Genomic DNA, 19,505 nt, shown 5'->3' with positions numbered 1-19,505 from the left:
AGCTATAGCGAAAAGTAGACCTGTGGAACATATATATAGTGCATATGACAGGTAAAGGGATTATATCCATGATATGCAAAGACACAAAAGAATATTTACAAATTAGTAGGAAAAAGACAACTTAATGGAAAAATGAGCTGAAATATGATTAAGCATTTCACTGAAGACAAAATCCAACTGGTTAATAAGGTGGGAGGAGAGATAGACTAGTGGGGAAAGGAAAGAAGCCTTTGTATTGTTGCAGTGCTTGTGGTAAACATATGCTCATTTCCTAATTTTAGAAGAAGAATTAATCTTTTTGAAAGAATTAGCTGTAGTAATAGTTATTACACAAATGAATTGGAAGATTATAATTGGTAATATAATTGCCCAGGAATAATCAGGAGTAGTTGAGTATTAGCAGAAATGAACTCTTTTAAAATCATTATGAATAACCTTTGGAAGGTACTTCAATGAGTGATTTAGTAAAATTATGGTAGTTTTTCTTTGTTCAAGGATATTTGGCAATTAGGAAGCATAATTATATGTGCTTAGACACATGTCAGTAATAGTGCTTTGTTACTGACCTAGAAACTTAATTGTTCTCTGCTCTTTAGCTTTCAGTATCAAGTACAGAAATTATTTAAGAGCAAACAAATTGACATTACTGCGGTTTCATAAAGGAGAGTGCCAACATGGTTTCTATGTTTTTTTTCTTTCAAAGCAAGAAGTGATGGAAAAGTATGAAATCTATCGAGACTCTGTTGACTGCCTGCCTTCATGTCAGCTGGAGGTGCAGCTATATCAAAAGAAAATACAGGACCTTGCAGATAATAGGGAAAAATTAACCACTATCTTAAAGGAGGTTTGTATTGTATGGAGTTTTTATGTCTTTACTATGTAATAGTTTACTGTAGTCCCTTGAATTTGCTTTTACTTTCTATTGCTATTTTCCTACAGAAAAGCTGGGTCATTCTACATTATAATAGATGTGGCAATGTGTGCTCAAGGATAAAACACTGTTCTTTTTAAACATAGCAATAGTAGACCCATTTTAACCTTCAGATGAAATGAATAATAAATTAATTAACAGCATATTACCATGTATATTTTGGAAAAAAGTAATGGAATTTTAAACTTGTTCTGACAGTTGGAAATGATCATCTAATCAGTAAGCATAAAGTCCCAACTTACTGCTTAACACTGTAGCTAGGATCTATAAAGAGATTTAAAGTTTACGACACAGACCCTGCCCTGAGTGAAGATGGACAGCTAAGGCCAACGTTTTTAAGTTTCTTAGGCTAGAAACTTGAAAATCCTTTTCACTTCATTGTCCTAATCCAGACTGTCCCCAGGATCACTGACATAGCGTTTAATGAAGGATTTCTTTCTTGAGGGAAAAAGGGGTTGAAAGGTGAGTAGCCTGAGATATTCTTTCCCAGCTACACACTTCCCTTATCTCCCATCAAGAGTCAGCACAAAAAAGGATTGCGATCCACTGCTTTTGTTTCTAGGGTCTACTCTTTCCTCTTTATTCCTACTACCTTAGTTCAGACCCTCACCCCCTCAACTTAGCTTGTTGGCTGATCTTATTAATGTGTTCTTCTATTCCAGTCCTTGCTGATAAAATGACATGATAAATAACACCTCTCTAGGTGTCAGGTTCTTTCTCAGTATCCCTAGTGCCTTCCTGTTGTCTGTTTTGTTCAGTCTGCATTCTTGTGCTGGGCTTTCAGTGTTTAAACAGTTTTATCACATTTTAAAATTGTATTTTATTACAGCTCATCCTAGAAAATAGTCCTTCATTTTATTTGTAAATCCTAATTGGTTGTATTGACTTTAAATACATCTCATAAAATACAGAGCTTGAACTTGGAGGACAAAATTGAGAGTGATGAGTCAGAACTGAAGAAATTGAAGACTGAAGAAAACTCCTTTAAAAGACTGATGATTGTGAAGAAGGAAAAACTTGCCACAGCACAGTTCAGAATAAATAAGAAGCATGAGGATGTCAAGCAGTACAAACGCACCGTGATTGAGTATGAACTTATTTTAAATTTAATGTATTAGAAAGTAATTAGAAAAACCTAATTCACCTTTTCCCTAAGATTCCAAATCTACTATAATTTCAAAAAGGTATTCCACTGTTAGGTGACTAAAACAGATGAGTTAATTATGAATCTCATAATGTTGCTATATCTAGATTTAGAGATGTTTTTGGTACTAGCTTTTCTTTCTTTTCCTGATATCACAATTCCAACTCCTTTGTACAATTCTTCAAAAGGGTTCTGGTGCTACTGCTTATTTCAGTGCACTTTAGAGACTGGTCTAGAGTTGTATTAGAGTGAATCAGCCGGTTCATTTTATTGTCCAGCTGGTCTGTAACAGCATATTTTGAGAAAAAGTCTTATTTTTTTATTCATATATGAAGTAGTACTTTGCTAAGCATTTTGTCATGGCCGTCGTCATCGTTGTTGTTGGCCAGTATGTTTGGGTGTTTCATTGGTAGAGTCTTCTTCCCATCAGTTGCAAAAATGCGTTTTTAGAATAAATGCCCCAGATATGTCTATGAGATGACACCATTTCAGCCTCTAAAAGGTGTATTAGGATGGTCTGAAGATTTCCTTTGCTCTCCTCATGCAGATGAAGCAAAAGGGCAGAACCTGAGGGTTTTAATTTGTTGCCACATGCCTTGCAGGAAAGTTGTGCTGATTCACACTCCTAACAACAGTACATGAGTGAGCACAACTGGGGAGATGTGACTTAAGATCTCCATGTTAAATAACAGCTTTGTGTGGAAGAGCTTACTCTATGCCATGACCTGAATATAGCTCCACCCTGCAATTCTCATGTTTGCTTTTGTATCTTGAGAAGAGTTTTAGGTCAGTCAGTCAAATACAAACAGTCTCTTTGGAATCAAAATTAGAGTTAAATGCTTGACTGTTTAGATGCTTAAGAGGAATTATAATTTAGCTGTCTCTACTTTCCTTTAGAGATTGCAATAAAGTTCAAGAAAAAAGAGGTGCTGTCTATGAGCGAGTAACCACAATTAATCAAGAAATCCAAAAAATTAAATTTGGAATTCAACAACTAAAAGATGCTGCTGAAAGGGAGAAACTGAAGTCTCAGGTGAGTATATGTTCATAAGAAATTAATTTCAGATAATCTCACAAGTTTAAAATGTAAATTATGTCATCCTCATTTTGAAGATTTTGTCAGTTCTCCAGAGTAGAAATTGACCCCTCAGGTCTGTTGCTTTTATTTCCATTTATAGCAGCTTTTCCATTACCCTGGGATAGTTTGCATGTATGTCTCCTCATACCTTTTCTTTCCTTGCCTTTTTTCCCTGTTAGCACCTAGAATTGTGCTTTGCAATGCGAGTAGGTGCTCCATAAAGGTTCTGAATTTGTTTGATACATGAATTTAGATGGTGATTTAAAGTAATGTCTTCTAAAAAATTTTTGCATTTTTTCCTGATAAAAGGATCTCAGAAGTATTTCTTATCATCAGTGTTAAATGTATTTGAGTTGTTACTGGTATTTTGATATATTTTTTTTAATGATAATTTTATCATAATTACCTAAAGTTACTCTGCTTGTTTCAAGTGTATTTATTGTTTCATAAACAGTCTCAAGTATAATGAGGACAGGCATCTTGTCTTCTACATTTTTATCTTCCAAAATGTCAGTATAGTGCCAAACATAATACGTTTATTATGTTTATTTCTCTTTTTTTTGTTAACTGCCAAAGACCCAAAAAAGTCTATTCCTGCTACCTTTATCACATCTCATTCTATCCTTAGCCTTTAAAGTTTGTCTAGTGTCCTCAAGATTGTCCCAAACTGCTCTACCAGAAGTCACTAAAAACAGCCCTTTATCATGTAAAATCCCTTCGCCTCTTTTTTTCTCATTCTTCATCTTGCCTACATTGATATCTTATCCTAAACCTCTGAAACCTGAAAGATATTTAAACATGCTATCATTACCTTTCACCATTCACATTTAATTTGCAAGGATTCTTAATACTAAAAGAACCACAGTAGGCAGTCCCCTCTCTTGTTCTCAGGAACTTTTATCCTCTGAAATATTAGATTGTTAGCACGTGCACATGTAAGTGTATATATACATAGTGAGGATTGTCTCAAGGCTACTTTAAAAAAAGGAAGGAAAGAAAGAAAGGAATGGAAGAAAGAAAAAGAAAATGGCTGGGTTTCCCCTCCCATGGTCTGCCCAGTACACTGTCCTGATTTTTTCTATTCTTCCTTTTCTTTCTACATTCCAACTACTTTTTTTTTTTTTCTGCCCCTTAACTGCATATCTACCAAGCCTTTGGCCCTCTGTTTATCTCTAGAATGGGGGTTAGAAAGACCTTAGGAGATATTTAATCCTACTTCTTAACCAAATCAAATGAGCAGATATTTATTTGTTATCACATGGTCAGATACAATTAATGAACCAGTTACTAATGTAAGTACCCTTTGTCTATAGGTCATAAAAGGTGCCCGTGCCTGCCTTAAATTCCATTTAGTTTTGTGTATATATGTCTTGCCAATAACATTTTAAGTTTCTCAACAATAGCAATCTTATTTTTTACCTTAGTATGTCATGTCAAACCATGCCTAAAATGCTGCCTTATATGTAGTATGCTTTCCATAAATATTTGTAAAATTGGAAAGCCATCTAGCATGCTGTTTCTTAAAATTAGCCATGTAGTAGAACTCAATGAGGAATTTAAAGATGAGCAACCCCCCACCAAAATATGTTGAATTAGAATTACCAGCAGTGGGGCCCAAGAGCCTAAATTTTTTAGCATGGCTCTTGAGAACCACTGATGTGTTCTGCTTCGTTGTTTTCAATATTATAGAGCTCATCACTACCCAAGCTGTTCTACTAGGACAGCTATAGTTATTAAAATGTTACTTCTTATTTTGAGTTTAAAAATTTTCATTTCTGTACTCTAGTGAACCAAGATCACCTTTCTGGAACAAATCTGTATCCTCTTCTACTGAATAAAACTGTACTTAAGACATTTGAGGGTAAAGATCATGGGTTCTTTCAGCCTTCTCATCCAGGTTAATTAGCCCTAGTTTTCCAGCCATTCTTTATATAGTTTAATTTTCTGATTCATTATTCTGTTTACTGTCCTCTCCACTCTGTTTCCTGCTTTTTTTATTCTGTTTAAAATGTAGAACCCAGTACTAAACCTAGTCTTCCAAGTAATAGTGTGACCAGCCCCAGAGCACAAGGCTACTGTTAATGAAGCATAATATTGGGTTGGATTTTTAGCAGCAGCATCTTGCCCTTGGCTCATATTTTGCTTGTGATCAATTAAAGGACCTCTGTCTTTTTCATATGAGGTTCTGCCAACTTAAAATTTTTTCACCACACTTTAATGCAACTATTTTTTTGAAATTTTAATTCTGGATTTTACTGTTATTTATTTTAGGTTTCATGTTATTTATTTCCACCTAGATTTCCAAAATTTCAAGGTCAGTTTAAGTCTATGTATCATTCACATTAACTATTTCTCATGGCTTAGCATCACCTACAAATTTGACCAGCATGCCTTTTGCTCCAGGGGAGATAAATGTTGAGTAGAACTGGGCCCTTTGCTGTGTTTTATTTCTTCCTTCAGAATGGCCTAGAACTATTGATCAAAACTTTGGATACAGTTGTTCAACTTGCTAAGTTGTTCTAACCATACCTTTACCCAGACAACACTGTGATATCCATTTGTTCCAAAATAGCTTGGGAGAATCTCTAAGTCCCCCGGTGAAATCAAGATGTATTTTGTCAAAGAACCCTCTTTAGCTTACTTCATAATCATCTTTCATGAAAAGGAAAGAAGGATATGTTAAGATTGCCAAACTGTCCTTTGTGTAATTCTGTTGGATCCTAATGATCATCATATCCTTTTTTCCACTAATTATTATTTTCCATAGATATTTCATCTCTTCTAGTTTCAATCATCATCTTTATTTAGATAGCTTTCAAAAATCCGTTTCCTGTTCTGTCTAGCTCAACTCTACTCCTTATTTTAGATGCCTGATGGATATTTTCAATGGATTAGCTATCACAACAAAAATAAACAATTATTAAATTACATTCAACATCTTTAGTGTCTTTCCTCTTCCTCACTTTCTTCTTCCCCCTCTGTCTCTCTCTCTTTCCCCTTCCCTTTCCCTCTCTCTTTCACTTAATTTCTTCATATTCTTCAGTGGCATCATCATTTTCAAAATATCACAAAGAATTGCAATTTTGGATTTTCTTTAGATAATCCTGATATCCAGTCACCAAGATAATGTCATTGATACTGTTCATAACAACCCCTTTCTAATCATACTTCTTTCACATAACTTTCTAATACTCATGAATTCCAGCAAAATCTGGCTAAATTTCTTCCTTGACTTAAGATTCTCCTGCATCAAATCTGCCCTGAATCCTAAGTATTGCCAAATTTAACCTGCTAAAATATCACTCTTATTACTACACTTTCTCGTTTAAAACAGGAACTCCCTGTTGTCCTGTAGTTATTCATGCATTTAGTCAGTCATTCAACAAATGGTCTATGCACCTACTAGATGCCAGCCTTTATATTTGATTCAGGGAGTAAGTATGAACAAGGAAGGCATGATCCCTACCTTCTAGGATTTTTAAAGGTTTGTATCTAAGCTAATCATTTTCATTGTTTAAGGTTTAATGGAAAGTGTATTCTCAATATAACTTTATCTGGCTCCTTTCAGATATCTTTGATTTCTCTCCTTCTCAAATACTATAGCATTTTTAGTCTGTTCTGATCTGTGCTGTCCAATGGGGTAGCTACTAGCAACATGTGGCTATTTACATTTACTTTTAAATTAATTAAAATGAAATAAAATTTAAAATTTAGTTCCTTGTTTATACTAGCTATATTTTAAGTGCTCAGTATCCTGTCTGGTCTGGATTGTATGTTTTTTTAAGGTAGAAAGCATAATTGCACGTTCCATTGTACTGTTGTACTATTTACAGTGCTACTTGTAGAAGGTACTCAGTAATATATTGGTTGATGAATTAATACATACTTTGTGGGTAAATGGCTACACTGGCCATAAAATTCCATGGATGTTATGTCATCTTGAATTCCTCTGATTTGAAAAGTGAGATAATTACCTAGACCAATGCTGTGCAAAGAACTTACTGCTAGGAATGTTCTGTACTGCTCAGTACGGTAGCCATTAGGTACATGTAGCTACTGAGCACTTGAAGTGTGGCCAGTGCAACTGAGGAACATGTAGCTGTTTAAATGTAAATTTAAATAATCACGTGTCCCTAGTGGTTGTCATGTTAGGCACTGTAGAACTAGAGTTTGAGTTTAAAAATATTTAACTTCAGCCAAGCTATCACAGTAAGACTTACTTATTATGTGAATGAATATGATAAAGTTCCACTTGGATACAGAATTTAATTGGAAATTGAAATATGTAGCTTTTGTGAGGGCTGTGATCTATTGCTATTAATATCCTGTGAGGGTTGGCTTAGAACTTCAAATGTTTGTTTGCTTCTGTGGATGTGCCAGTGGAATTGGGCTTTAATGTTTCATTCATTTATTGTGACTCTACCTGTAGGATTTGGTTCCTCCTTGAGAATATAGTTGTTCTCAGGAGAAAATTGTTCCTCTGAGTGTATTGAAATGGTTGGTTCAGATATTTACAGATTGTATATCTTTATTTAACCACACTTCATTTTAATAGTTTCTCATGAGTAATGTCTTTCTACCAAATTTATTCAGCTTTCTTTTTGGAATGAATAAATACATATCTCTGTAGAGCCAGGAAATTAAATTGATCTGTAGCTGCTGAAACGTGCTGATATTTTTTTTAAATGGTGTTTACATTAGATAGCAACTAATTCACCTTATTTTTCCTACAAGATTTAAGAAATAAAGGTATCAAAAACTTGATTTATTTTCCTAATGATTAATATTCCATCATAGTTGTAGTAATTTGATGCCTGATTTAGATCTTGGGAATCTAAATACCCTCTTCTATTTTTGTATTAGGATTTAATAATGATCTATGTTTAGATTTTGGGAAAATGTTTAGCCTTAAGCATCTATTTATATTCACTTAATCTAGAGCAGTAGTTCTCAAACTTGCATAGGTGGCAGTCTCTGGAAATAGTGTTGTTCTTTTTGGGAACATTTTGAATCCATACTATATTAAATTATAATCTATATAATTTGCTCAAAATCAGACAGTATCTACACTAGAATTTAAACTAAGATAAATAGTAGCCAAACTATGGGTTTAAGAAAAGTTTTATGGGAGCAGCACTTAAAATTAAGAACATTTATACCCATTATACCCATTTATTGCTTTTTCCTTCCATTGGAAAAGGCCTGCTGTTTTATTTCAGTGGTGAAACACCTTTTATAATCTTTCAGAATACTACTTTTTCTTGTATCAAGGTTTGAGAATTGTTTTGTTTAAGAAAAATCAATAATAAACGGATCAAAATTGCATTTGATGAGTATTGGATAGAATAAAATATATGCAAAGTGGTTCATTTATTATTTTATTCAGTCTATAGAAATTGTTTTGTAATTTTTTCTTAATTCTTAACACATCCATATAGGTTTATATGAAAACTCACTATTGCTTATAGTAGGACTGCCTGATCAGTTTGTTAGAACAATTCTAAAAGGTATTCCTGTATTTCTCAGTCCTGTAGATTACTTATTAAATCTGTTTACATATCATTTAAATAATGATCAGGGTCAAGTGCAGAGTACAGTAATCTAGGTATTTGTCGAGTAAACATGAAAAGCTCCAAAGTAAAAATTTTTCTTTGATGATTAAAAATATGTTCTTAATGTCTTGGAATTCAAGCCATTGTTAATGTCTCTGCTTTGTTCTTTCTAAGTAGCTGAGTTTCTGATGCATCTGCACAGCTTAATAAGAGTAGGCATACGAGTGTGTACATGTGCATAAGGTACTTTAGGCTGTAAAATATTATTAATAAATATGAACGAGACTGTTGGAATTCTTGTAACTCATTTTTAGTTTAGGTCATTGCATGGAATAATTCTTATTATATTTCATTTTCTACTTAGGAAATATTTCTCAGCTTGAAAGCTGCTTTGGAGAAATACCATGAAGGTATTGAAAAGGCAACAGAGGACTGTCATACTAAAATAGATGAGAAAACAGCTGAACTGAAGAGAAAGATGTTCAGAATGTCAACCTGATTAACAAAATTACACATCTTTTTGTAAATAGCTTGCCAATTTTTAATTTTCGGAAAGGAATAGTTAAGTTGAAGTTAATGGAAGTATCAAAAGTACCAAATAATGTTGGCTCAGTTATTTTTTATATACTCTCATAGGTTATTATTTTGTAAGATAATGCATTTAATGTAGACTTTTATGAACTTAAACTTAAAATGGCTTGTGCAGCCATTCGTGTCTCTACTCTGCTCCTTGTTAAGTGGTGGTTGGAGTAAAACAGAAATAATTGCATTTGAAATATATAATTTTTCTCTGTTATTATCATGGCTGTTGCTGCTTTGTTTGTTGACATACAGAGGTATAGTATTATTGAGCCCTGACTTTGCACTAAGCATTGTGGGATCTCATTTGATCTTCACTCACTCAAGCAACTCTAGGTAGACATTTTTGTAACTACTTTATAGATGAAGTAACTATGAAGTTCCTGAGCCAAAATTTGAACTGTGCTCTGTATGAGACTGAGGTCTGGAATGTTTCTACTGTACCACACTTTCTAATGTAACTATTTAAAAGAGAAAGTATGAGTGTGGTAGTCTAATTCTTCACTGGTGCCATGGCATTTTTATGAGGAAAATAAGTTAAAATGTGCAAACTGCTTAGAACAGTGCCATGGTAGACATGTATATGTCTGGTAGACATATGTATATATTAAGTATTGGTATTTGGAGTTCCAGGTACTTTTCTCTTTGTCAGAAATACTAAAATACTACGGTAAGTAGAGAGTAGGCTTACAGTGACAGGAAAAGCCCTGGAATAGGAGGAGTGGAAAGAGCTGGGTGTCCAGGGAGGAAGAGTTGGGACACAAAATTGAGCTATTGCTCTATCCCTTTCTTGCTTTTTTAAAATAGAATTTTAATCCATAGAAAGGTCTGTTTATGAGGCTAGGTAACGGGTGTAAACATGACCATGTCTCTCATTTTATATTAAAAAAATTTTAACTCCCCTGGACCCATCTCCACCTTCAGCTCTTGCTCTTTTCTTTTTCCACAACCAAATTTCTAGAAAACCTAATCTATACATGTGCTTCTACTTCATTCCCTGCCCATCATGGCATTGTTACTTCTCTCCATACTAATTCACTGAACTTTCTAAGATCACATTAATAGTTATCAAAATTCCCTGGACGTGTTTTAATCTTTATCGTCCTTACATTCTACCTGTCCAGTACTTTTTTCCCTTTGTCTCAGTAACACTGCTCTCTTGGTTCTCTTAATTCTCTGTCTGTTCCTTTTAAATGTTTTTCCACGAGGGCTTCATTCTCTGTTCTTCTCTGAAGTGTTTGTGTTCTCTAGACTTCTGCCCTTGACCCTCCTCTCCTCAACCTCTGTACCCGTCCTTGAAAACTTTTATCAATACCCACCACTTCAATCACGAATTAAACATCCATGCAACTTTTACTGCATTATATACATTTAGTTACTAGTTACACTTGTCATATTTTTCCGGAATTTCAGACTTGGGTATCCAATGGCCAGTACAGTTTACCCTTGACAACCCTGTCAAGGGTTGAACTGCAAGGGTCCACTTTTACGTGAATTTGTTTCAGTATGACTGTATGATCCACAGTTGGTTGAATCTGTGGATGCAGAACCACAGATACAGAGGACCAGAGCATAAGCTGACAAAATCTGAGGTGGGTCCTGGGACCAATCTCCAGCAGATACTGAGGGATGACTGTAAATGGTTTTAACCTTTTGGCATTCTGGTGAAGCCTAATGGACCTTTTCAGAGTAATGTTTTTCATGCATGAAATAAAACACAGGACTGCAAGTGATTAGATTCAAATATGATTATCAAAATACTTAAAAACATGTTATGGAAAAGGAACTCACCCACTTTCCTTCTTATGCCACTACCCCTCACTCCTTTATATCCATTTAGTTAGCAAGATCTCCATTGATGTACCCAAGTCTCCTTCTCTCACATCTTTGCCCATGTTGCAGTTTACATCATCATCATTTCTCAGCTGGCGTACTTGCAATAATCCTTTTTACCAGGCTTCCAGTCTCTAACCCACCTCTACAAAGGTATTAGGTTATTCTAAACATGCAAATTAGATTATGTCAGTAATTTTTACAAAGTTTTTTAGATTTTCAAATTGTGCTGCTCGGGTGCCATAGTGAACTCACAGAGAAACCATGCAATATTTAAATTTGCAAAGAAAACAGAGTGATAGTTGCTATCTGTTGGACACCAATGTGAACTACTAGCTCAAGGCAGTTCAGTTTCAATGTTAGATCACACTACATTCCTTTCAATGATATATCTTTATGAAGCTGGGTTTTTGGCATTTGCTGTGATACAAATCACATATCACATGAAAATCATTATGGAATAAGAAATGAGGGTGGCAATATCCAATCTGATTTCAGGGTTTGAGAATTTGTACGGTGCCGGATAGGCATGCACATTCAATTAATAATTGGCTATCTAAGAGTAGAATAAAAATATTCTTTCAGTTTATGTGTTTTTCTTTCTTAAATACACATGGCTAGGGCATAAATACCTATTAAGTTGTTTGAACTTAGGTTCAACTTGATACTTGAAACTGCTTGATAATGGAACTGTTAAGTTTCTCGTTTTTTGATTTTTTTGGCCAAGGGGCACAGTAAAAGAATTTCTGATACACTAAGGGCTTCATGAACTGAGGAAGTCTTGGGACCTGTCACAGGAGAGATTTTCATGAGTTTCAAGACCCTTCATACTCTAGACTCTCATGTCTTTTCTCTTTGCCAGTTCTCATTTGAACTTTATCCTCAAGTTATACTGAGCTGTTTTAGCTTCCTTTGCACCTCACACTTCTGTGTTTTCACATTTCTTCTCACAGTTTTTCTTTTGTATGTCCAACTGGAAAATACGTATTTTCAAGTCTGCACCCGAACTACAGCTGTAATACCTTTCTTTTTTTTTTTTTTTTTTTTTTTTTTTGCGTTACGTGGGCCTGTCACTGCTGTGGCCTCTCCCGTTGTGGAGCACAGGCTCAGCGGCCATGGCTCACAGGTCCAGCCGCTCTGTGGCATGTGGGATCTTCCCAGACCAGGGCATGAACCCGTGTCCCCTGCATTGGCAGGCGGACTCTCAACCACTGCGCCACCAGGGAAGCCCATGTAATACCTTTTTAAATGTCAGGTTTTCCTTTTCTTCTGTTATTATTTTCACTATAACTGGTATCGTTATACTGTAATTTTTACACGTCCTCCACTGTGCTAGGCTTCATGTTTCTTGAGGCCAGTGACTGTGTCTCTTTTTTTAGTACTAATAGTCTAGCATAGTGCCAGGCACCTGGTTAGCCACTTTGTTTACTTAAGGAATAGCCATTTTTCTCTCCTATGACCAAATAATATAGCCACTGAGGCCAAGTTATCTTAATCCAAGAAGAAATACTTATCTTTCATGCATTTTTTTTCACATCAAACATCAACAGACGTTCTAGTAGTTCAGTATCTTCACTCTCATCTTTTTTTGCTCCCAAACAGATAAAAGCCTTAATTAAGAAGCCCTCAGTATAATCCACATTAAAACCTATATTTGGCTGTTTAGATTGGAGAACAAATGACAAAATTTAGAACTTTTTTCTAACACCTTCTTGGAAATGACTATTTGGGCTATGTAACCTTTAAAAGTTTATTAATATAGGGAAATGAATGCTCTGAAGGCAGTGGCATCGTGTATATCTGACATATGCTGAGGCCTGATCTTGAAGGAAATTCTGTGTCTATATAGACTTTAGTTATCTTTTATGAGTCCAGCTACTTATTAGCTATATGTAGAGCAAATATTTAATTTCAAGTTCAACTGACATATTTCAAGGAGCTAATCCATTTTATGACAAAGCAAGGGAAATTGAAATATGCACCTTCATAAAGCTGAAGTTAATACATCTGATTTTAGTTTAACGGGATGTTTCCTATTTTTAGTAAGACCAGAAAAGTTTTATGTGAAATTCCATTTCAAGTTGAGGGCCTGCCACCTATTTCAATTAAGTTGGCTCTCTTTTGATTGAAATATGCTTCTCATCTTCCTATCCATATTGCCACCAGGGGGCATAACACAGCTTGTATAACCAATGCTAGAATAACTCGATTTTAATATTTGAAACATCAAAGCTGAAAAATTTTAAAGTGACAGTAACACAAAAAATTGTCAAAAGGAACTTAAAGACAATCTATTGGATTGTTGAAATCTATAGAATTGAAATAGGTTCTCAACAGTATCTTAAAATTATTTTAAAAGTTTGCTAAAAGGATGATCCTTAGGTCAAAGCTCCAATCCTGACCCTATTTTATTATCTTTTTTAGATTATCTTGTCTAAGTTATCTTCCTAGTACTTGTTCAGGATTTCTAGCTCAGATTCCTTGCAACTCTTAAAACTGAACTTTCCTGAGACAAGAATTTGAGATATTCATAAAACAATGAGCAAGTCACTTAGGGAATGAACCCTAGACCACCACCTGGCATTGATGTCTCAGTGTGACATGCTTTTTTTCTGATAAGATGATAAAGTCAGTCTCTACTACCACCATCCTCCTCTAATCCATTCATACTGCCACTACATAGATCTCCCTGAAATACAAATTTAATCATCTCTTTGCCACTGCTTTACAAATCTTTGATGCTAACCCATTTCAGGGTAAGATCCATAATACTTTGAAGGCCAGTACTTTGATGGAGACAGTGTGGTGTGGTATAGTAGTTCCCAAACTGTAGTGTGTGTAATATTTGCCTGGGGTACTTGTTAAACATGCCTTGATTTGGTGGGTCTCTGGGAATCTACACTTGAAACAAGTACTCTAAGTTCTTGTAACAATGATCTTTGGAGATCACTTTAAGAAGCTCTGCTGTGTGATTAAAAGCATACACTTCAGAGTCAGTATTTACATGTCTTTTCTTATAAAATGAGGATAATAAATACATCTATAGCTCATAAGGATTGAGTGAGTTTTATAAAACAGCACACTGCCTGCTACACAGCGAATACTCACATGGTAGCTGGTGCTGTTATAAACATAACTGGTAGTAGATTGCTCCAGGGGCCAATCTGATATGTTTTCTATTTTCTGCACAACCTCTATTGGCAGTCCTTTACACCTACTTGGTGATGAATGAATAAATGTTTGCTGAATTAAAAACTCTAGTCTGCTTGACCAAAATGAATTCAGGATCCTAAAGCAAATAGTTTACAAGGAAAGAAATCAGCTTTGTATTTTCAGTGCAAAAAACACAGATCATGACGGTTTTATCTTACCAGGAGAAAATAGCAGGTACACTCACAGAAAATGTGCAAGCTTCCCTTGGCTCCACAGGGTGTCACTGCTGACTCCTCTTTCCAGGTTGAGCATATAAGTGTGAGGACTGTGTGACGTTTGGAGGAGGGTTCTCAAAGCTCAGGTTTCATCAGAATCACATGGAGGGCTAAGATAGATTGCTGCCCCAGTTTCTCATTCAAAAGGTCTGGGGTGGGATTCTAGAATGTTCATTTCAATCAAGTGCCTAGGTGAAGCTGACACTCCTGGTTTGGGGATCCCACTTAGAGAACCACTGCTGTAAAGAAATCCACCCACAGCCGGGGATAGGTTTTTTTCATAGGTCTTCCACAGCAGTAGGAGCACACTGATGTGCTTACAAGTCACCTAGAGATCTTGTTGAAATACAGATTCTCATTCAGCTGGTTTGGGTGGGACCTGAGATCCTGCATTTCTGAAAAGCTCCTGGGTGATACCGATGTTGCTGAACCACAGACCACACTTTGAATACCGAAGTCAATAGCCCTCCCTGTCTCTCCTCATTGATTCCACATTCATATCACCAAGTTCTTTGCCCTTCAAAAGAGATGGTATATGTAAAATGCTTGACACAGTACCCAGTGCATAGCCCAGCACTTTATATTGTGTTAGCAATTATTAGGATGAGATATTTAGTGCAGTGGTGAAGAATGTGCATTTTGGAGAGACTTTCAAATTCCATGTTTGCAACTTACCAGCTGTGTAAACTGGGTCATGTTACAGAATGGCATTGAGCCTTGAGTTCCTCATCTGTAAATTAGGGATTATAGCAGTCTTTATTTCACAAAGTTCTCGTACGAATTAAATCAGAAAATAATTGTGAGCTACTTAGCACTCTGTAAATGGCTATTATAACGAGTGAAAGCCAAGAAATATATGTGATAAAAATGGCTGCAGCAGATGCTAGGTGAGATTTTACAATTTGAAAGAAATATAATCTAATCAGAAAAAGAAACAAGATACTCATGATTATGACTTACCCACTAGTAATGTTTATTTATTGCTCTCGGGTATGTCACCAGGCATACCTCAGAAAGGATTCAGAAAACACTGAGATACTTAAAACCATCTTTTAGACTAGACTTGAAGAAGAAAATGTTATAGAAATATTAATATCTTTTTAAAAGTTCTCAGAAATCAATTGCATTTTATCTCAGAGGCAAATTTGTCCTCATGTAATCAAGGCAACTTTATATCAGTGCTCTTTCAAGCCAGAGACTGTAATTTATCTTTTAATCTACAGAATTTAGCATACAATGGAAGCAAAACAATATTTGGTGAAGAAACGAATGAAGAAACCCCACTGGATTCAAAGGTGCTAAGGCTGTCCCTTGTTAAGTTCTCCTATTAATTTTCCACTTTTCTTAGAAGGGTTCCTTTAGTTCTCTCACTGTCCCAGTTTTAGCTCTGAATGCCCCACATTCCAGGAAACCGGCTTCTGAGAGAACCCAGATGGTTGGTCTCCCTAGACATATATATTACATGAAGACCTATTTGCTCCCTTACTCATATCCATGGTTGGGCTCCCTTTACTTTCGCAGAATTTAGGTCTCATCTTCAATCAATATCTCAATGGTCATTTACTAAGAGTCCACTTTATACCAGATGCCATATGATTATGTACACTGGAAGAAGTCAAATGAAAAAGATAATTCCTGCTCTCAAGAAGTGTCCATGGACATTGTCAACTCTTAAGGACTTTCTCTCCACCCAAATGTTATTAGTCTTTTTTCGCCCAAATCCTTTATTAATTATCCATTGCTGTGTAACAAATTAGGTTACCAGGTCCCAGACACTTCTGGAGAAATCTCTCCCATCCTCTACCAGTACAGAGAAGTCTGACTTGTTTTTTCTTTTTTTGCTTACCTTTTATGTTCAGGGTGAAGGAAACTACCAAACTTTCTGTAAGCGAAGTTTATTTTTCCAACTGCTCAGAAAGGCAGGTGGGGAACAAAAGCCAGAGCTCCACATGCCTTACCCACCCAGAAGTATGCCTCTGCAGGGCATCTGCCCAGAGGTATGCTTCCTTCCCTCACTCCCCAGCCATCTGCAGAGCCAGCGAAAAAGCCCTTCTTCTTTCTACACACTTAGCCCCAAAGTCACACTTAGCCCTCCCCTTTTGTAGGTATATGAAAAGGAAAAACAAAGCAAACCATGGGGTTTGGGCTTGAGTTCCCCCAGTTGTGACTTTTAACTATGTAACAATGTATCAGGGAAATAGTTGATGTTCTAAGGCCCTCTGTGACTGTACATTCTCTATATTTGCACTTAGAAATATTAAAGATTTATTTAGTTATTTAAAAAATTTGCTTCCAAATAGGATCTGATCTTCTTTGAACTTTTAATAAAAGCAAACTCATATTAGCCATATTTCTAGAATTTAGGAACCCATAGCCTGAACTCTACAAACCAGGTGAAATTCCAGAAATTTAGATCTGAAAACTTTGGGAAGCTCTGTTTGGCTCTTTAGCTGGGGTGCCTATATAAGAAACACAAATATGGTTTTGGGATGCCCAGTTTGATGCCTTTATAAGATACAGATATGGATCTTTTCCTACCCTTGTTTCTATTGTGGGAGTCTGGGATTACCATGTCCCATATATGTCTTGGTTGTCTGCACTTTTTCCTTGAGGACTCCAGACCAGCCTGCCCTACACTAGTCCCAATGATTTGATAGCTACATAGCATGCCCCAAAGAGTGACTCCTCCCAAAGGTGATTGCAAAGTAAACTAGTTCCTCCAATGTAGTCCTGCTTTCATCAACCCCAGGAGACTTGTCCCCTCAAAGTCTTTAAAATAGGTCATTGCCATGCGAGGTTACGTGGCACTGCTATAGTGGAAGAAGACTAGGAATCATAGTCACATTTGTAAGTATCCTCTGAGAAGTTTTCCCTGACTCTTCCGGATAAAATTAGTTTTCATTTTCTATTTTCCCTAAGGTCACCATCTTTTTTTTTCCTGGTTAAAAGTGAATTTCTACTAAGAAATTATAATCATCCTACATGGGGCCCTAGCCCAGAAACCCTGACACAACATCAATGAAGGCTACGTTTTAATTCATACTCCACCAAATCACAGTCACCAGCACTATTCTCAATGTAATGAAAAATCTGTAATGTGCTTAATTTGTCATCAGCAAGCGGAATCTATTCTGGATATTCAGAATGTCAGGCAGACTCTTTAGTTTGTTTTTTAAAAATTTGGTTGTAGGGCTTCCCTGGTGGCGCAGTGGTTGCGAGTCCGCCTGCCGATGTAGGGGACACGGGTTCGTGCCCCGTCCGGGAAGATCCCACATGCCGCGGAGGCAACGGGAGGGGCCACAACAGTGAGAGGCCCAAGTACCGCAAAAAAAAAAAGAAAAAAAAAAAAATTTGGTTGTAATATTTAATAATCAAAATCTTTACATAACGACTGAGCATAAAGATGTTTTTGTTTTCCTTTAAGAAAGGTATTATATTTCATAAACATACAAGGCTACTGCATTGTGAATAATAATGAACATCTATGGACCATCACCCAACTTAAAAATAAAGATATTAGCAATACAATCGAAGCTCTTTCCATAGCCCTCCTTGATGACAAGCCCCAGTCACTGCTCTCAGGTAACTATTATCCTGAAATTGATATTTATTATTTCCATGAATTTCTTTATACTTTTACTGCCTAGATGAAGCATCCCTAACAATATGCAGGCATATTATTGAATGGCATACTATATATTCTCCTGTAACTCATTCTTCACTTAATGGGAACAACTTGAGAGTGATGACTTTTTTGTTCAATGCTGTCCATATCCATAACGCCTAGAACAGTGCCTGACACATAGGAAGCCTGCAAATATTCTTTGAATGAATAAGCATTCTATTTTTGAGCTATGTTCATATTTATATGTGTAGCTATTTTTGTTTCATTTTCCACTTCTGTATAGTATTTCATTGCATGGCTATATCACATACTCCTGTTGAGGGACAGGAGTTTGATTACTTCCTACTTTTTTTTTTTTTTTTTTGGCTATTGTAAATATGCTAAGCACTAAGAAAATTTGTTTACGTATTTCTTTATGCACTCATGGTGAAATTTCTCTGGGATATATACCAAAGAGTAGAATTCCAGGGTCTCCAAAGTGGTTTGCCATTTTTCATGAGTACTAGCAGCATTTGTGTGTGCCAGAGATTTCATATCTTCATCACCACTTTGTATAATCAGACTTCTTAATGTTTGCCAATGCGATGAATGTGAAATGGCATTTCACTTTAGCATTCATTTTCCATTTTCCTGTTTACTTAGTGAGGATAAACATCCTTTCATATATTTATTGATCATTCAAGTTTCCTCTTTGGTGAACTACCTATTCATGTATTTTGGTCACTTTTTTATTTGGTTACTTAGTTTTTTCCTATTGCTTTCAAGGATACATATTCTTACATTCTGGATACTGCATTTTGTCTGTTGTATGCTTTGCAAATGTCTTCCATTTGTGGCTGGTCTTTCATGTTCTTCTCCCCACAGCACTTTTAAAAAACTTTCACTGTTGTACTTGTTCCACTGAATTGTAATTTTTTAATCCACTACATCTATTAAATCCATTAAAAGTTTACTCCACTAGACTGTGAGATCCTTGAAAGCCAACTATTTATCATTTATGATTGAGGACCTTGCACCATGCCTTGTACTTACTGGGACACAATCAATGCTTTTTGATTTTGAGTTTTGATTTTTGAAATGAATAAGGCTCTTTTTCCTCAGACAAGGTGAAAAGTAGCTGGTAGGGGTAGTGCTGGGTTTGGTAAACCAGAGCCCATGGGCCAAACCAGCCTGCTCCCTGCTTTTGTAAAGAAAGGTTTATTAGAACACAGCCAAGTTAATTGCTCACATATTGTCTATGGCTGTGATCATGTCAAGATGGCAGAGTGCAGTAGTTGTGACAGACACCATATGACCCACAGTTCCAAAAATATTTACTATTTTTGGCCTTCACAG

The 19,505-nt window shown here is 35.9% G+C and overlaps 1 protein-coding gene across 6 annotated transcripts in view; it reads left to right on the top strand.

Annotated features, from left to right (window-relative positions):
- The window catches only part of NUF2 (NUF2 component of NDC80 kinetochore complex), a 31,686-nt gene extending 20,450 nt beyond the window's left edge, over window positions 1–11,236 (top strand). For 5 of the 6 annotated variants that reach the window (XM_007130599.4, XM_024116849.3, XM_007130600.4 and 2 more), the window contains exons 12-15: window positions 704–844; window positions 1,843–2,018; window positions 2,973–3,108; window positions 9,070–11,235. In XM_007130599.4, the coding sequence (XP_007130661.1) occupies window positions 704–844; window positions 1,843–2,018; window positions 2,973–3,108; window positions 9,070–9,204 (588 nt within the window). In that variant the 3' untranslated portion in view covers window positions 9,205–11,235. Of the gene's footprint in view, window positions 1–703; window positions 845–1,842; window positions 2,019–2,972; window positions 3,109–9,069 lie in introns of all 6 variants that reach the window. The other variant, XM_007130602.4, reaches the window with a different exon arrangement.
- The last annotated feature ends 8,269 nt before the right edge of the window (window positions 11,237–19,505 follow it).

This window comes from Physeter macrocephalus, chromosome 4 (assembly GCF_002837175.3).
Source record: "Physeter macrocephalus isolate SW-GA chromosome 4, ASM283717v5, whole genome shotgun sequence".
Lineage (NCBI taxonomy): Eukaryota > Metazoa > Chordata > Mammalia > Artiodactyla > Physeteridae > Physeter > Physeter macrocephalus.
The sequence above is the reverse complement of the archived record's forward strand: the minus strand, read 5'-3'. Positions and strand labels throughout refer to the sequence as shown.